This window comes from Bos indicus x Bos taurus, chromosome 19, assembly GCF_003369695.1.
Source record: "Bos indicus x Bos taurus breed Angus x Brahman F1 hybrid chromosome 19, Bos_hybrid_MaternalHap_v2.0, whole genome shotgun sequence".
Lineage (NCBI taxonomy): Eukaryota > Metazoa > Chordata > Mammalia > Artiodactyla > Bovidae > Bos > Bos indicus x Bos taurus.
This window is the reverse complement of record NC_040094.1, coordinates 48,575,636-48,594,905: the sequence shown is the minus strand read 5'-3', so window position 1 is coordinate 48,594,905 and position 19,270 is coordinate 48,575,636. Positions and strand designations below refer to the sequence as shown.

Here is a 19,270-nt window from a genome sequence, read left to right as displayed (position 1 = left end):
AAGACACAGTTTGATACCTAACAACTTGATCTGACTGTACCATACATACTGCGAGATCATGTTAAAGTCAATCCACAACCTATACTATAGTGAATATTTTAAGAAGTTGGAGAGGTAAACATGGAGAGTACCATGGAGAGGTTAACATCTAAATCAGCAGTTAAAAATAGGTATGAAAAATACAAATCAAGATTTCAAACAAAAAATAAGTACCCTTACTGAACTATGAAACTTTCATTATTCTAAAATTACAATATCTCCATCTGGTAATCTGACATGAACAAGCTGATAAATGCAATCAGAACAACAGTATATTCTCGCAAAACCAGAAATTTCCTGAAAGCCTGGAAAAATATGTCCACAACAGATGGATCATTTAGAAAATAAATACATCAATCTGTCAAAAGGAGCACTAGTCTAATTTCCTAAATGAAAATCAGTGGGAGCTCTACTTTCCAAGAGTCTGTGACATTAGAAAGGCCAAAGAGGAAAAACCCAGAGATGCACATAAACAGATTTGCTATGAGCTAGAGTGCATACTGTCAGGTTTCCTGTCAAACATACTCAATGTAGGTAAAGTCCTTACCAGTTAACTTCTTCACAGGTTGGAGCCGAACACTGATAGACTGATGTGTGAGTAAGGGGGAGGATGGAAGAGAGCGAGACATGCCCTCCATAATCCGAATGTGCTGCATACCTTCACTCACGGGAAGTGGTGGGACGGCGTAGTCTGGCTCAAAAGCACAGTCGCTTTCTGTGGAGATGCCACCTGTGAAACAGGAGAAGACAGGACAAAAGAGCTGGTGAGAAGAGGTTCATCTCCTAAAATTTTTCTCTATTAAAACTGACCTTTCTGGATGACTCAGCATGGTGTATACTGATATTGATTCTTCACTCTGAAAAGACAAAAAAGGTATTCGCAACACATTCGTTCATTTCTCCATTACTGGGTACTTACTTTGAGGTCTAGCACTAAGAAACTGAACAAGAATAAGATAGGATTCCTCCTTGTAAGGGTTCACTGTTTCGTGAGCAACGCAGTCATATAAACAATAATTACAGGGGACTTCCCTGGCAGTCGAGTGGTTGGGACTTCACCTCCAATGCAGGGGTGGGGTGCAGGTTCAATCCCTGGTTAAGGAGCTGGGGTCTCACATGCCTCATGGCCAAAAAAACAGAACATAAAACAGAAGCAATATTATGACAAATTCAAAGGGGACTTTGAAAATGGTCCACATCAAAAAAAAAAATCTTTAAAAAATAATAATTGTAGTACAACACAACAAGTGTTATAATTAGAACATCAATCTTCAATTGTCCCTGATAAGACCAGCATGAAAGAAGATATTCACCTGCTTGACAATGTAATCTGTGTAATTCCTGGTAGGATCATTGTAACTATTTCTTATTCTCTTTCTCCAAGAATGTACATGAAAATAGAAGTGGGTAAGACTAACATTATATGGTGATTTTTGAATCTGCTCAAACATTTAAAAAAAGAGTAAATGATATGTTGTTTACTTCCACGGATATGCTGTTGGCTTCTACTTCTGGTAATGGCAGATTACATGCTTCAGACCAATTTGCCCTAAGAAAACTACAACTGTATATGTTTTTAAAATCTTCCTAAAGGCACTGGAGAGTTAACAGCATGATGAAGAATTACAAGACGACTGAGACCTGTATGTGGGGTCACTTTTCATTTTGTGGCATCTGAAAGGCTAAGAAGTCATTGACAGTTTTACAGAGCTGGGAGGACAAGCTGTGAGAACCAAGTTTCTAAGAGGGACTTTGTTTGGAACCCCAAAGGGCTACACTCTAGGAGTGAGTATAAACCAAAACTAGACTGGCCTTGACAGGACTGAAGTTCAGCTCCAAATGTGTACCACAAAATTTAATCAAGGCAATCTCAGATTGCCTGCGCCTGCCAGAAACAAACATAAATCTTCTCAGAGGAAGATAACATCATCATTGGTCTCAGATTATTTCCACCATTTTCATATATAATATCTGACCCTTAACTAACAATAACAAAGAAACATAACATGAAAAAAGCAAGTCAGAAAGACTATCCAAAATAAACAGTCTCAGAGGGAACACAGAACAATAAGGAACAGAATTTAAAGTAGTATGCTTAACGCCAAACAGATTAAAATACTTAGGAATGTATTTAACCAAGGTGAAAGATCTGTACATTGAGAACTATAAGCTACTGATGAAGAAACTGAAGACATAAATAAATGGAAAGATTTCCTGTGTTAATAGACTGTAATAATCATTAAAATGTTCTTATTACCCAAACTAATCTACAGATCCAATGTAATCTCTATAAAAATTCCAATGACTTTTTTTCACAGAAATAGAAAAGAAAAACAATCCTAAAATTCCTTCACAATCTTTCACAAAAGCTCTAAACAGCTAATGTAATCAAGTAATCTTGAGCCAGAAGAACAAAGCTGACACTTCCTCATTTCAAATTATATTACAAAGCAGTCGTAAAACAGTTTGGTACTAGCATAAAAACAGACACATAGATCAGTGCAAGAGAACAGAGAATCTAGAAATAAATCCATGCATATGTGGTCAACTAATCTTTGATAGGGAACCAAGAATACACAATGGGGAAAGGACCGTCTCTTCAATAAACAGTATTGGAAAAAGTGCATAATCATATGCAAAAAGTGAAACTGGATCCTTGTCTGACCCCACATACAAAAATCAACGGAAAATGGGTTAAAGACAAACGTAAGCCCTGAAATTATAAAGTTCTTAGAAGAAAACCTTGGAGGAAAAATCCATGAAATTCATCTTGAAAATGATTTTGTTTTGGATTTGACATCAAAAGTACAATCAATAAAAACAAGTGAAACTATATCAAACTAAAAAGTTTCTACACAGCAAAGGAAAGCATCAACAAAATGAAAAAGCAACCTACAGAATGGGAGAAAATATTTGCAAACCATATATCTGATAAAGGGTTAATACTAAAAATATGTAAGGTACCCATACTCAATAACAAAAACAAAACCTAACTAAAAATGGGCAAAGGATGTGAATAAATATTTTCCAAAGAATAAATACAAAGAGCCAACAGGCACATGAAAAAGCAATCAACATCAACAATCATCAATCACAAAAATCAAAATCACAATGAGATACCACCTCATACCTGTTAGGACAGTTATTATCAAAATGTCAAAAGATAACAAGTATTGGCAATGATGTAGAGAAAAAGGAACCCCTATACATTGTTGGTGGGAATATAAATTGGTACAACCATTATGAAAAATAGTAATGGAGAGTCCTCAAAAATTAAAAATAGACCTATCATATGATCCAACTAACCTACTTCTGAGTATACACCAAAAGGAAAATAATCACTATCTCCAAGAGATCTCTGCACTCCCATGTTCATTGCAGCATTATTCAAAGGAGCCACAATATAGAAACAACTTCAGTGTCTGCCGATGGATGGATGAAGAAAATGCGATTTTACACACACACACACACACACACACTCTCTCTCTCTCTCTCTCTCTCTCTCTCTCTCTCTCTCTCCAAGGAACACTATTCAGCCTTAAAAAAAAAAGGACTCCTTTCACTTGTAACAACAGAGAACCTGGGGGACATTATGCTAATAACCAGACACAGAAAGAAATATCTCCACATAATCTCACTTATATATAAGTGGAATCTAAAAAAATAAGGTCAAAATCATAGTAGCAGAAAGGAGAATGGTGGTTACCAGGGGCTAGGGGGTAGAGGCAAAAGGGAGATGTTGGTCAAAGGGTAAAAACTTTCAGTTATTAGATGAGTAAGTTCTGGAGACCTAATGTACACCATGACTACAGCAAATAATAATATATTGTATACTTAAAATATGCTAAGAGAGTAGCTCTCAAATATTCTCACACATACACACAAAAAGGGTCAACATGTGAGGTGATGGATATCTTAATCAGCTTGACTGTGGCAATCATTTCACAATGTACGTATTCATTAAACATCATGTTGCGCACCTTAAATATATACAATTTTTATTTGTCTATCATATCTCAATAAAACTGAGGGGAAATTTTTTTAAAAAACAAGCACACGGTATTACATGCAATATCACTTCACACTCAGTGTGATGCTGTTAAAACAACAACAGGGAAGTGTTGGTAAGGATGTGGAAAAACTAGAACCTTCATACACTGCTGGTGGGAATATGAGACATTATAGCTGCTGTCTAAAACATTTTTGCAGTTCCTCAAAAAGTTAGTCACAGAATTACCATCTAATCCAGTCCAACCCCCTTCTAAGTGTATACACAAAGGCAATAAAACAGGTTTTCAAGGAAAAACCAGGGCATTCACAGCAGCATTATTCAAAATAGCCCAAAACTGAAATAACTCAAACATCATTAGCTGGTGAATCAATAAAGAAAATGTGACATATTATGACGAAATATTATTCAGCAATAAAAATAATGAAGGCTTGATTCATGCTACAACACAGATAAAACTTTGAAAACAGTATACTAAGTGAAAGAAGCCAGACTAAAAAATGCTATGTGTTGTATGATTCCATTTATATGAAATATTCAGAAAAAGCAAATCCAGACAGAAAGGAGATTAGGTTTCCAAGAACGACTACAGGAATGGGGACTGAATGCTTAACAGGTACAGGTTTCCTTCTGGGGTGATGGATTATATAGCAGTGATGTTTGCACAACACTGTAAATGCACTAAAGTCCACTGAATTGTACACAATAAAATGGTTACAATTGTCTCAATTAAAAATATTACATGTCTTCTGTATTTACTCAAACCAAAAGTCTAGTAATCATTCATTTCTTTCCATCACATCCCTTTGCAACAAATGCAATAGCTATTCTGCAGATTATCAGTCTCAAATAGAATTCAAATCTGTCATGTTCTCTTCACTTCTTCTATTATTACCATAGTCCAGATCCCTCTTATCTTTCCCCAAAACTTCTGTTGGTAGAAATCTAGGACTTATTCCTTATCTTTGGATTTCAGAACTTTTACCGGAATAGGTCTTAACTTTTTATTTCTCATTAGTCACTAGGTCCTTCCTTTAGCTATGTTGACTAATTCTTCTCTTCCAATGGTTCTTTTCTCTTTCTCTCTGGAGCTGTGATCAGATGAATACTATATCTCCTAGACCTATTTGTCAAGTCTCTTTCTTAACAGATTTCTAATCTGGGGGCTTTCAGTCTCATGTCTAGACTGATTTATAAGGAATTATAGTATTTTACTATAATTTATACGGAATTATAGTATTTTACTGTAATTTATATGGAATTATAGTATTTTACACTTCCCAGGTGGCACAATGGTAAAGAATCTGCCTGCCAATGCAGGAGATGCAGGTTCAATCCCTGGGTCAGAAAGATCCCCTGGAGTAGGAAATGGCAGCCCACTCCAGTATTCTTGCCTGGAAAATTCCATGGATGAGGGAGCCTGGCGGGCTACAGTCCATGGGGCTACAAAGAGACACGACTGAGCACGGGCACTTGCACGTAGTATTTTACATGTTTACAAAGAGGTATATCATCAGGGTAATAGTTCCCTAGTTAAAGAAAAATCGCAATTAGGTTTTTTAAAAATATATATGTATCTAGAAGAATGCACTGGATTTAGTGAAATACTTCTTTTCACTTGAAATTTTCCAATGTTAAATCTTGGCTGATAATTTTAGACTCTAATAATACTCCTTAAGGAATAATACTGCAATTAGTCCAGTATGGATGTCCTAGTTTACTTTTCTGCTTAAAAATATTTTTCCTCTATCTTCTCTGCCCTATAAATTGTGCTTGAACTCATTGTAGCTATAGAGAAAAAACTATAAAAATATGTTTCAGCGAATACGTGGGGCATGCTCTTCCCATGGAAGATCACAGGGCTGCAGGAGACCAAGTTAAATCAGAAGAGTGTATTTAAGACCTCTGTTCACTAACACTTTACTGGCCCAAGTAAGTCCAAGTTAAGACATCAATGGAGCATGGAAATACACTTGGCCCATTTCATTGGGAACCACGAAAAAGCTACACAGTAAAAGGAATGGATGAACAATTTTATAACCAGTAAGGAAGTAAAAAAATTGAAATCCAATTTACCAAGCATGTAAGACGGTACCTGGGGCTTCCCAGGTGCTGTAGTGGTAAAGAACCCACCTGCCAATGCAGGAGATGGAAGAGACATGGGTTCTATCCCTGGGTTGGGAAGATCCCCTGGAAAAGGGCATGGCAACCGACTCCATTATTCTTTCCTGGAGATTCCCATGGACAGAAGAGCCTCGCGGGCTATAGTCCATAGGATCAAAAACAGTGAGACATGACTGAAGCGACCTGGTATGCATGCAAGACAGTATCTACTGGCTCCCCAAACTATTCAACCTTCATTTTCTATCTTTCTTTTTCCTACCACTCACTTTGTCCTGCTTCAGAATAAAAATTACTAAAATAATGTGATAGAGATATGGGCAGAGAAAATAAACTGCTAATATCACCGAAAAAAATTCAATTATGCTAGGTACCTGGTAATTAAGCATTCAAAAGTTGCACTGAGAAAGCACAAGGATACCAAGTATATGGACACTAAAGTAATGTTAGGAGCAATTATGATTCAATAAAAGTTTCAGTCTTCACTAAGTCTTATATTCAGTGCCGATGATTAGGAAATATTAAATTTCAAGTTATTAAAGAAATTCTTTAGCCAAAGGCCATACCTGTTCTACAGAACTGCCTGAAGTTTTCAAGTTGCATAAATGACCACAAATAAAACTTATAAATCAAAAGCCTTTAGCATGATAACTCATTAATGAATTATCATGCTAAAGGCTTTTGATATAATTTGCGAATTTTCCAGTTTATATGTTATTAAAAGCTTATTCTTAAAAAGTACTCAGAGAAACAAAACACAGCACAGTGATAAACTTAAAACCAATGGGCTTTTACATATTTCATAAACAAAGGAATTTTGCCTAAAATTATTCCAAACATCCTTTTAACTTATATCACTCCATTACTCAGTAATAGTCTCATAACAAGTCCATATATCAAGCAGGAAACAGGCCAAGAGAAGAGTAATAACTAGTACAGGGTCATGTATCAGATAGCATGACTGCCTAGGTAAAAAATTTTGAGAAATCTACAAAAAAAAAAAAAAGCCACTAGGGGAAAAAAAAAAAAAAAGGTGAGTTAGGCAAACTCAAAGGTTACAGAGTCCATATACAAGAAGCAGGTGTCTTTCTATATTCCAGCAATGAATATGTGGAAAATAAAAAAAATTAAACCAGTAACATTAAAACAGCACCGTTAAAAACATGAAATTAGGAATAAATCTAACAAAATATGTACAATATTTGTATGCTAAAAACTACAAAACACTGATGAAAGAAACTGATGACCTAAATGAAGAGATATACTATGTTCCTGGATCATAAGATTTTTTGATGCTAAGAGTCAAACTAATCTATAGATTTAAAGTAATCCTAATGAAAATCCAGTGGGCAAATATTTTTGTAGAAATCAAAAAGCTGATTTTAAATTTTTACGTAAAAATAAAGGGACTAGGATAGACTAATTCTGAACAATAAAATCAATGTTTGGACTCTCGCAGTACCTAACTTCAAGACTAATGTAAAGTTACTGCAATCTAGAGAGCAGGTGGTATTGGCAAAACAATGGACACAAAATCAATGGAACACAATAACTCAGAGGCACTGGCAAAGTTCACAGTCCAGGGGCATAAGCTCGCCAAAATCACAGGACAAAAGATGCTGCCCCCCCTACTCCCACATTAAAATTACATTATTATTTACTGCAGTTAATTTTATCCAGTATACTATGTTCACCTTTCAGCAGAAACTTAAAAGGCACACTTAAATAAAAACAAATAAACAAACACAACAACCCAGCACAAGGAGACAGTGCATGCACCAGACCAGCCTCAGATACGGCAAGGATGGTGAAGTCATGAAACTGTGGATTTAAAAACGAAACACTTAGGTATAATTCTAACAAAATATACAGAAGATCTAGGAGGAAGACTACAAAACCTCTTGATGAAAGAAGTCGCAGAAGATCTAAACAAACGGCGAGAAACTCCACGCTCATGAATGCACAGGACGGAGCTATAAAAATGTCAATTCTCCTCAAACTAATAGACTTACTACTGCTGCTAAGTCGCTTCAGTCGTATTCAACTCTGTGTGACCCCATAGACGGCAGCCCACCAGGCTCCCCCGTCCCTGGGATTCTCCAGGCAAGAACACTGGAGTGGGTTGCCATTTCCTTCTCCAATGCAGGAAAGTGAAAAGTGAAAGGAAGTCGCTCAGTCGTGTCCGACTCTTAGCTACCCCATGGACTGCAGCCTTCCAGGCTCCTCCGTCCATGGGATTTTCCAGGCAAGAGTACTGGAGTGGGGTGCCATTGCCTTCTCCAAGACTTACTACAAACCCAATTAAATCTCAGTAATTTATTTTGTTGACCTTGACTCTATCATTGACGTGGAGAGGCAAAAGACCCAGAATAGCCAACCTGATATTTGAAGGAGAAGAACAAAGATGGAGGACCAATACCACTGAACTTCCAAGACGCCCTACAAAGCTACGGTAATGAAGACAGCGTAGGACTGATGAAAGAAGAGACAAGGAAATCAATGCAACACAACAGAAAGCCCAGACAGACCCACGTAAATACCACCAAAGGAGCAAAGGCAACACAACGGAGAAAAGAGAAGTCTTTTCAACAAATGGTCTTTAGACAACTGGACATCCATAATCCAAATAATAAATTTAGACACAGACCTTACATCCTTCACAAAAAATTAACTGAAAATGGATCACAGAGTTAAATGTAATGGGCAAAAGTGTAAAGCTCCAGGAATATCACATGGAAAAATCTAGATAACCTTGAGTATGGTGATGAGATTTCAGAAACCGTCCCAAAGGCATGATCCTGAAAGAAATAATGGATGATCTAGACTTTATTAAAATTTAAAATGTCTGCTCTGTGAAAGACCCTGCTAAGAAAATGAGAACCCAAGCTTCATATTTAAAAATTTAAAAATATCCAAAGTATACAAACTCAATGACAAGAAAAAAAAATTAAAACATGGGCAAAAGACCTGAACAGACACCTCACTATAGAAGCAAATCAGCAATATGAAGAAGATATTCAACACCATATGTCATTAGAGAATTATAAATTAAAACAACACAAGATACCACTGCACATTTATTAGAACGGCCAAAATCCAAAGCACTGACAACACCAAATGCTGGTGAGGATGTGAAGCAACAGGATCTCTCATTCACTGCTGGTGGGAATGAAAAAACGGTACAGCTACTTTGGAAGACAACTTGGCAGTTTCTTACAAAACTAAACATACTCTCACCTTTCAATCCAGCAGCCATGCTCCTTGTTACCCACCGAACTGAAAACTCATTTCAGTGAACTGAAATCGACACAAAAACCTGCACATGGATATTAATGGCAGCTTTATTAACAACTGTCAAAATGTGGAAGCAACCAAGATGCCCTTTCAGTAGGTAAATGGATAGACACACTAGGACATCCAAACAACTGATATTATTCAGCATTAAAAAAAATGAGCTAACAAGTCATGCGATGTCATGGAGGAACCTTAAATGTATATTACCAAGTGAAAGAAGCCAATCGGAAAAGGGTACATACTGTATGATTCCAACTGTATGACATTCTGAAACAGGCAAAACTATGAAACAGTAAAAAGATCAGTGGTTCCCAGGGACTGTGGAGAGGAAAAGATATTAGAATACATTCTTAGATAAACATGTTTAGGTTATACATCATTTTAATGTGCATTTCTTGCTTTATTATTATTATTTTTTTGCTAATGACTGATTACTTGCTGTTTATTTTAGACTACAGAAATTATGTTATATAGAGGATTTTTAGGGAAGTCTTCCTATATGATACTGTAATAGTGGATATATATCATTATATATTTGTCAAACTCCATAGAATGTACAGTATCAAGAGTGAACCATAATGTAAACTATGAACTTTGGGTGATAATGATGTGTCAATGCAGGTTCACCTATTGTAACAAATGTACCACTCTGGTAGAGGAGGCTATGGGTGTGTGGGTACAAGAGGCAAACAGAAACTCTGTATTTTCCACTCAATTCTGCTGTGAAAGTGAAACTACTCTAAAATATAAAACTAGTAAAAATAAATACACAAACAAAAACCAAACAAAAAGAATACATCAAGTGAAAGTCACTCAGTCATGGCCGACTCTGTGACCCCATGCACTATACAGTCCGTGGAATTCTCCAGGCCAGAATACTGGAGTGGGTAGCCTTTCCCTTCTCCAGGGGGTCTTCCCAACCTAGGATCGAACTCAGGTCTCCCGCATTGCAGGCGGATTCTTTACCAGCTGAGTGACCAGGGAAGCCCAAGAATACTGGAGTGGGTAGCCTATCCCTTCTCCAAGGGATCTTCCCCACCAAGGAATTGAACCAGGGTCTCCTGCATTGCAGGCAGATTCTTTACCAACTGAGCTATCAGGGAAGCTATCTGAAGGCTATGAAAATAAACAATTGCAGGTAGATTCAGAAAGGAGCACAGAATATGAAGTCCCACTGAAGTTGTGTGAGTTTACCATGTTTTTTCTCAGGAATTGCCTGGCCTGGACTCAAAGACAGCCCCAAATTCAGAAGTGTTCATGAGATTAAGGAAAGACTCTAAGAAAATCCCTCCCTTTCTCATGAGGAAAATGAAAGGGGGCAACATGTTGGTGTGAGAGACTGGGGGAAATCCCTCTTTCCTCCCTTCTCTTCTCTTCTGGTATCCAAACAATTCTACAGCAGTAGCAGCAAAGAGATGTTCATGGTGACTGGGCAAGTACCTAGAACTCTGGGAGAAGTGAGCTCTTTTTCATGACCCCAAGAATTATAATCCCAAGAATATGAGGCAAATTCTCATTGTTTTTTGAATCTCTCTGCTTATCACTTGACCTGGATACAGATACAGTCTCAGGAACTGAACAATGGAATGGAATTAGCCAGAGGGCTAAAGGAGAGTCTGAGGACTGGAAAATGTTGGTAACACTGGGGTATGGAGGCATAACAAGCAAACAATCCCATCAAGTTGTATATGAACTTCTGGGCTCACTTCTGAGTTCCGTGTGCATGGTGTGACTCTAAACAGCCTTACCACAGGCTTTGAGAACAGAACAATAAGATGTACTTACTACCACTCTGGTCCCAGAATGGACATTGAATCACATGAAATACTCAGAAAACTGAACAGACATTGGAACCACAGGCCCAGAATGCAGGTAGGAATGTGTGCCTGAATATAATCCGGTCAACTAGCCACTGACACACACACACACACACACACACACACACACACACACACACACAGGCAAAACATTCTCCTTAGAACTTAAATAAAACCTAGGGTCACATATCATAATACTCAAAACATCCAGCATATAATCTAAAATCATATGGCATACAAAGAAACACAAACGTCTCAACATGAGAAAGAAAAGTCAATAGACAGATGTTATTCCCAAGATTACACATACTCGAATTAAATACCAAAGACCTTAAAGCAACTATTACAACAATGCTTCAAAATGTAAAGGCAAACATTCTTGAATGAACAGAAAGACAGAAAGTCTCAAAATATGATGTGTATTTCATGCATACAACACATCTCCTTTTAGACCAGACACATTTCAAATATTCAACAGCTATATGTGGCCAATGACTACTGTACTGAAGTTCAGTTAGTTTCCAGAGTATAACATAAAAAGTATGATCCAATCACTAAACACTGGAAGGAGCAAAGCATGATGACTTTTATTACATCCCCATTCAACTCATCCACACGGCCTGTGCAGAAGATAGACACATCTTGGAGAATGACAGTGAATTTTTGTAACTTATTCAGGTCGTGAATACCACTGCTGCTGCTGCTTTAGGTATGATTTTATTCCTAAAGAAAGTCAACATACTCCTGGCACAAGGTTTGCAGTTATAGACCTGAGAATGAGATCATCATAAACAGTAAGCATTCAGCTATAAGGCCAGCTATACATTTTCACTGTGCTTACCTACTAATTCTCCTGCTCTTAGTAATAATCTAATCCACAGGGACCTTAACTGCCTTTCTATTCTATAAGGGTACCATGCTGGTCTACTACTTTGATAATTTCATGCTGATAAGACTTGGTGAAGAAGAGGCAGCAACTGATCTAAACACTGTGATAAAACACATGCGTGCACGCCAGAGGGCGGGAAATAAACTCCACAGAAATGCACAGGTCTTCCACACTGGTAAACTTTCCGTGAGCCCTACGGTTTTGGGCAATTCAAGACATCCCTTCCAAGGTGAAGAAGGTGCTGCACCTACTCTGTTTTAATACTGAGAAAGAGGTACAATGCCCAAGAAACCTCTTTGGAATTTTGAAGCAATCTGTACCTCCTTTGGGTAGGCAACTATGAACCATTTACCAAGATTGTTTGATGTGAGGAGGCTCACAACAGTTGAGGGCTCTGCAACACTTATGGGCTGCTGTAACAGCTGCTTTGCCACTTGGGTTATATAACCCAAGTGCCTGATGTATCAGTGCTAGTTAGGGATTCTTCAAGGTTACTGCACAACTTTAGGTGAACTCTGGGCAGATCTCTAGAATTTTATGAAAAAGCTACGCCATCCTGTGCAAATAACTATTACCGTTTTGTGAAAAACAGCTTTTGGCTTACCACAGGGCCATAGAATAAATGCTTGCTCAGAGGTGAGAAATACATTTAAGGGACTAGATTTGATATACAAAGTACCTGATGAACTATGGATGGAGGTTTGTGACATTGTACAGGAGGCAGGGATCAAGACCATCCCCAAGAAAAAGAAATGCAAAAAGGCAAAATGCCTGTCTGAGGAGGCCTTACAAATAGCTGTGAAAAGAAGAGAAGCGAAAAGCAAAGGAGAAAAGAAAAGATATACCCATTTGAATGCAGAGTTCCAAAGAATAGCAAGCAGAGATAAAAAAGCTTTCTTCAGTGATCAGTGCAAAGAAATAGAGGAAAACAATAGAATGGTAAGGACTAGAGATCTCCAAGAAAATCAGAGATACCAAGGGAACATTTCATGCAAAGATGGGCTCAATAAATGACACAAATGGTACAGACCTAACAGAAGCAGAAGATATTAAGAAGAGGTGGCAAGAATACACAGAACTGTACAAAAAAGATCTTCATGACCCAGATAATCACAATGGTGTGATCACTCATCTAGAGCCAGACATCCTGGAATGTGAAGTCAAGTGGGCCCTAGGAAGCATCACTATGAACAAAGCTAGTAGAGGTGATGGAATTCTAGTTGACCTATTTCAAATCCTAAAAGATGATGCTGTGAAAGTGCTGTACTCAATATGTCAGCAAATTTGGAAAACTCAGCAGTGGCCACAGGACTGCAAAAGATCAGCTTTCATTCCAATCCCAAGGAAAGGCAATGCCAAACAATGCTCAAACTACCACACAACTGCAGTCACCTCACACACTAGTATGGAGAAGGCAATGGCAACCCATTCCAGTACTGTTGCCTGGAAAATTCCATGGACGGAGAAGCCTGGTAGGCTGCAGTCCATGGGGTCGTGAAGAGTCAGACACAACTGAGTGATTTCACTTTCACTTTTCACTTTCATGCATTGAAGGAAATGGCAACCCACTCCAGTGTTCTTGCCTGGAGAATCCCAGGGACAGCTGAGCCTAGTAGGCTGTCATCTATGGAGTCGTACAGAGTCGGACATGACTGAAGTGACTTAGCAGCAGCAGCAGCACATGCTAGTAAAGTAATGCTCAAAATTCTCCAAGCCAGGCTTCAACAATATTTGAACCGTGAACTTCCAGATGTTCAAGCTGGATTTAGAAAAGGCAGAGGAACCAGAGATCAAATTGCCAACATCTGTTGGATCATCAGAAAGGCAAGAGATTTCCAGAAAAACATCTATTACTGCTTAATTGACTATGTCAAAGCCTTTGACTGTGTGGATCACAATAAACTGTGGAAAATTCTGAAAGAGATGGGAATACCAGACCACCTGACCTGCCTCTTGAGAAACCTGTATGCAGGTCAGGAAGCAACAGTTAGAACTTGACATGGAACAACAGACTGGTTCCAAATAGGAAAAGGATTACGTCAAGGCTGTATATTGTCACCCTGCTTATTTAACTTATATACAGAGTACATCATGAGAAACACTGGGCTGGAGGAAGCACAAGCTGGAATCAAGATTGTCAGGAAAAATGTTAATAACTTCAGATACGCAAATGACACCACCCTTATGGCAGAAAGTGAAGAACTAAAGAGCCTCTTGATGAAAGTGAAAGAGGAGAGTGAAAAAGTTGGCTTAAAGCTCTACATTCAGGAAACTAAGATCATGGCATCTGGTCCCATCACTTCATGAGAAATAGATGGGGAAACAGTGGCTGACTATTTTTCTGGGCTCCAAAATCAGTGCAGGTGGTAACTGCAGCCATGAAATTAAAAGACGCTTACTCCTTGGAAAGAAAATTATGACCAACTTAGACAGCATATTAAAAAGCAGAGACATTACTTTACCAACAAAAGTCCATCTCGTCAAGGCTATGGTTTTTCCAGTAGTCATGTAAGGAGTTGGACTATAAAGAAAGCTGAGCGCCTAAGAATTGATGCTTTTGAACTGTGGTTTTGGAGAAGACTGTTGAGAGTTCCTTGGACTGCAAGGAGATCCAACCAGTCCATCCTAAAGGAGATCAGTCCTGAGTGTTCATTGGAAGGACTGATGTTGAAGCTCAAACTCCAATACTTTGGCCACCTTATGCAAAGAACTGACTCATTTGAGAAGACCCTTTTGCTGGGAAAGATTGAAGGCAGGAGGAGAAGGGGATGACAGAGGATGAGATGGTTGGATGGCATCACTGACTCCACAGAGATGAGTTCAGGTAGATTCCAGGAGTTGGTGATGGACAGGGAGGCCTGGTGTGCTGCAGTCCATGGGGTCGCAAAGATTCAGACATGACTGAGCGACTGAACTGACTGACTGACTGACATGGGCCACCATGTTACCATGTGACCTGGACAGCCCATCATGAACTAAGCTCTGTTGGATCAACAAAGCACTGTGGTTGGGTGTGTACTGAAGTGAAGTGAAAGGCACTCAGTCACGTCCGACTCTTTGTGACCCTATGGACTATACAGTCCATGGAATTCTCCAGGCCAGAATAATGGAGTAGGTAGCCATTCCCTTCTCCAGGGGATCTTCCCAACCCGGGGATCGAATTCAGGTCTCCCACATTGCAGGTGGATTCTTTACCAGCTGAGCCACAAGGGAAGCCATGAGTGTATACTGAAGTACTTCATTATCAAAAGGAAGAGTTGTACAGGAGACTGCACTTGAGCAAATTCTGAACGCATAAATAATTTGCATAAGCAAGTGGCCCAGAAGCCCAAGGTTCCTAATTCCTGCTATAGTGCTTATTTTCTCTCCACTTGGACACATTAATATTTTATCTCATGGAGAATTCTCTACAACAAACCTAAGGGAAAAAAAAAGTAAGCTGGTTGACTCATAGCTCTGCATGATAACATGCAGATAACAATACTACTACTGCACGATTCTGGGGTAGTCCTGAAGGACAGTGGTGAAGGGAACACCTTCCAGGGCAGAAGTCTGAACAGGGTATCTAGTCGTTCATTTTGCCTGGAAGGAGAGGTGACAGAGATACTGTTCTATACCAACTCCTGGATGGTGTTTAATGGTATGACTGGATATCCAGAGATTCAGAAGGAATAATTAGAGAACTGGTGACAAGGAATTCTGGAGATAAGGTATATGGACAGACCTCTTTGAAAGGGCACAGAGTATGAAAAAATTTATGTTCCCTGGGAATGCTTACCAAAGAGCAAACTCTACAGAGAAGGTGCTTAATAACCCTGGAAATAAGATGACCAGTTTGGAGGATTCGGCTAGTCTCTTTACCCAGCCATTCTATCTTTGTCCAATGGGCTTGTTAACAAAGAGGCCATGATAGCAGGAATGTAATTTATACATGGGCTCTGCAATATGGACTTCTGCTTACCAAGGCCAACCTGACTATAGCCACAGCTGAGTGTCCAACCCACCAAAAGTTCACACATGTACTGGGGAAGAGGCAGGTGGATGCCTCCAATATGGTACCCTTCTCAGGATGGTCAGTCAGTTGTCTCGCTACTCATTTCTAGTCTCTAGAGACTTCCTCTTCCTTCATAGTAAATATATTATGAATTTAAAATAAATATTGTTTATAGTGTCAAGGTTTTCAGATTGTCTTAGCCTGCCCCCTTGTGGGAACCAACGCTTGAATTTTTCAGTAAAAATAAAACATTAAATCCAGCCTAGTCCTCAAACAAAACAAAGCACAAAGTGTATTTACTAGATAATAATTTTACCCTAGGCTTCACTAGTAGGTTCCTTCCTCATCCTTTGTTACTCAACTCTTCATGACTCTTCATTAAAATTCATGAAGTTTTTCAAAGAGGTTTTGTCATTTTTATCTCTTACCAGAAAAATTCAGATAAATTTTTAAATGAAAATATTTCTAAATGTCCAACATACCTTTTTCAACCTTTTTAGCCACTCTACTTTTATTCCTTTTCATCCATAAATATGTATAAGCAAGGAGTGACGTCTATAAGCCTTCTAGTGTTCACTAGGCCAATTACCATAATATTAAGTAGGATCCTTAGTATGTTCTGACACAAAATGTGCTTAGGGTTGCATATTCCAAGTGTGTAAGATATTGCTAAATAAATTATCATGAACCACTCTGAAAATCTGAACACTCATAGATGAGGAAATGGTGGAATAAATTATGAATTATTTAGTTAAAAAGGATTATACAGATTTTAAGAAATTAGAATTTAAGTATGTTCCTGGAGGGATGGCCATGCTATACTGTTAACTGAGGGAGAAGAAAACTAAAATTGCATTTTATATGTTTAAATATTCCAACTAACACAAATACACACACATCCATGCCTGTGCCAGTATGAATTTAGGGGAAAACATGGAAGGATGCAGACTGAATATAGTTAATACTAGTTACTTCCAGGGAGCCGAAGAGGAAGAAGCCCTAACATATCCTTTTTGTACGTCTACATTGTTTGGTAAAAATAATTTTTTTACTTAATATGATTACTATAACTCACATTAAAAATATGGTGTGATTGATATATATAAACACATTCTGACACATCCCGAGCACCCTAAGATAATAAGAAACTGGTAAGAGAATAAGAAACTGGTGACTAGAGGGCCAATTTCAAGGTTAATATTTTTGGAAGAAAGTGTTACAGAAGGAATATCAATAAGAAGTTAAATCTCAGAAGACACATACGACTAGAAATAGAAACAGTTCAGCAGGCTTCCCTGGTGGCTCAGTGGTAATCTGCCCACGAGGCAGGAGACGCAGGTTCAGTCCCTGGGTTGGGAAGATCCCAGGAGGAGGGCACGGCAACCCACTCCAGTGTTCTTGCCTGGAGAATCCCATGGACAGAGGAGCCTGGTGGGCTACAAGCCACAGGGGTGCAAAGAGTCAGTCACAACTGAAGCAACTTAGCACACATGGAGAGGTTTATCATTTAAGGTCGGATCTTTTCAAGTCTGTTGATCCAACCACCAACAAACAAATTTGTGTTTTAAATATCAGAATGAAAAGATTCTAAACACATGTTACCAATAAGGCTGATTTGAAACTTTCTATGTAGATTAGTGTAAAGTCTGAAATACTTTTCTACTGAAAATAATACACACTTCACAGCATTATTCTGAGAATTAAATGAGGATTAAATTAAATTAGAGAATTAAATGAGGATTCTGTGAAGACACCTAGTTCAGAGCTCGGCACATATGTGTTGTTAATTTTTTTCTTTATTCCTAAAGCAATCTATGTTGAAAGCAAAATAATTTTTATCAGAATGAGAAAGTACTAAAATAACAAAACAATCCTGTACATGAGTAATGCCACTATGCCAGTTACACTATTACACTGAGATGAAGAAATGATATACTGAATATTGAAATCATTTTCCTTACCATTCTATGTAATACTATTGGTTTACTAAAGAAATCATTGTCACCAGACTAAAGAATAATTTGTATATGTTTCAAGTGCATGAGCATTTCACTTTAAAAAATTTTATATTTACAAGGAAAGACAAAGAACCAGGAGACAGCCTATTTGAAAATGTAGTATTATTATTACTATAGATATACCAATGTGTAATAATCAAATGAAACTGGCTACAAATAATGGGAATTACACAAACTCAAACACTGTACAATCTCCCAGTCTTCCAGCATGAGTGATCTTAGGCATTATTATACTAATATACATCTTGCATACCAGAGTCTAATGCCTGCGTGATGCTATCTTTGCAGAAGTAAATCAAAACTGGGTTTCAACCATATCACAATGGCTCATATATCTATTCAGTATTTAGAACCAGTAAGTTCCGCTTATGTATAGATAATCTCTAATGAAAAATCATTTGATTCAGAAAATGGAGCTACTACAAAACCAAAAAAACAATTTTGATGAAGTAACCCATGATTCCTAAAATACAGAAACAGAATTCCTAGAACTGATAAGCTTCCTCCATCAATTCGATGGCCTAAATGTGGACACTGGCACTGTGCTAGACGCTAAGATTTTACCATTAATGAACTTCTAGACTGCTAAGAAAAATAGAGCTCCAACAGACAAATAAGACCAAATATAGTAAATAACATAACCCAATAATATACAAAATGCTACAATGGAAAGCAGAAAATAACCACCCAATCTTAGAAGATTATACTAGGGTCAAACTGTCACAATCCATTTTACAGTCTTATTTTAAAAAGAGCCTCATTTCACAAATCAACAGACAGTTGACAGTCTGACAAACTACACACATCCAACAAATTTCTCACACTGCTGCTTTACTTCCTCAGCTACGTAAGTAACAGGTGAATATTGGATTCACATGTGTCCTGGGTACATCCACATACTTTCCCATACACGCTGACTGCTAGATACTCATGCGTTCCTTCATTCGACAAATACTGAAAAAACTTTATGTGCAAGTGTTCTACGGCTAGAGTGGGGGATTAGACAAAGTCTCTGCTCAGATGAAACTAATTTTCCAGCTGCTCAGACAACAATGAACAAGTAAATAAACACGAGTTAGTGGCAATTAT

The 19,270-nt window shown here is 38.0% G+C and overlaps 1 protein-coding gene across 8 annotated transcripts in view; it reads right to left on the bottom strand.

Moving 5' to 3' along the window:
* The window catches only part of TANC2 (tetratricopeptide repeat, ankyrin repeat and coiled-coil containing 2), a 363,890-nt gene that overhangs the window by 229,134 nt on the left and 115,486 nt on the right, over window positions 1-19,270 (bottom strand). For 5 of the 8 annotated variants that reach the window (XM_027517571.1, XM_027517573.1, XM_027517574.1 and 2 more), the window contains one exon: window positions 587-769. In XM_027517571.1, coding sequence (XP_027373372.1) covers window positions 587-769 — 183 coding nt within the window. The remainder of the gene's footprint in view (window positions 1-586; window positions 770-19,270) is intronic. The other 3 variants (XM_027517575.1, XM_027517576.1, XM_027517577.1) reach the window with 1 other exon arrangement.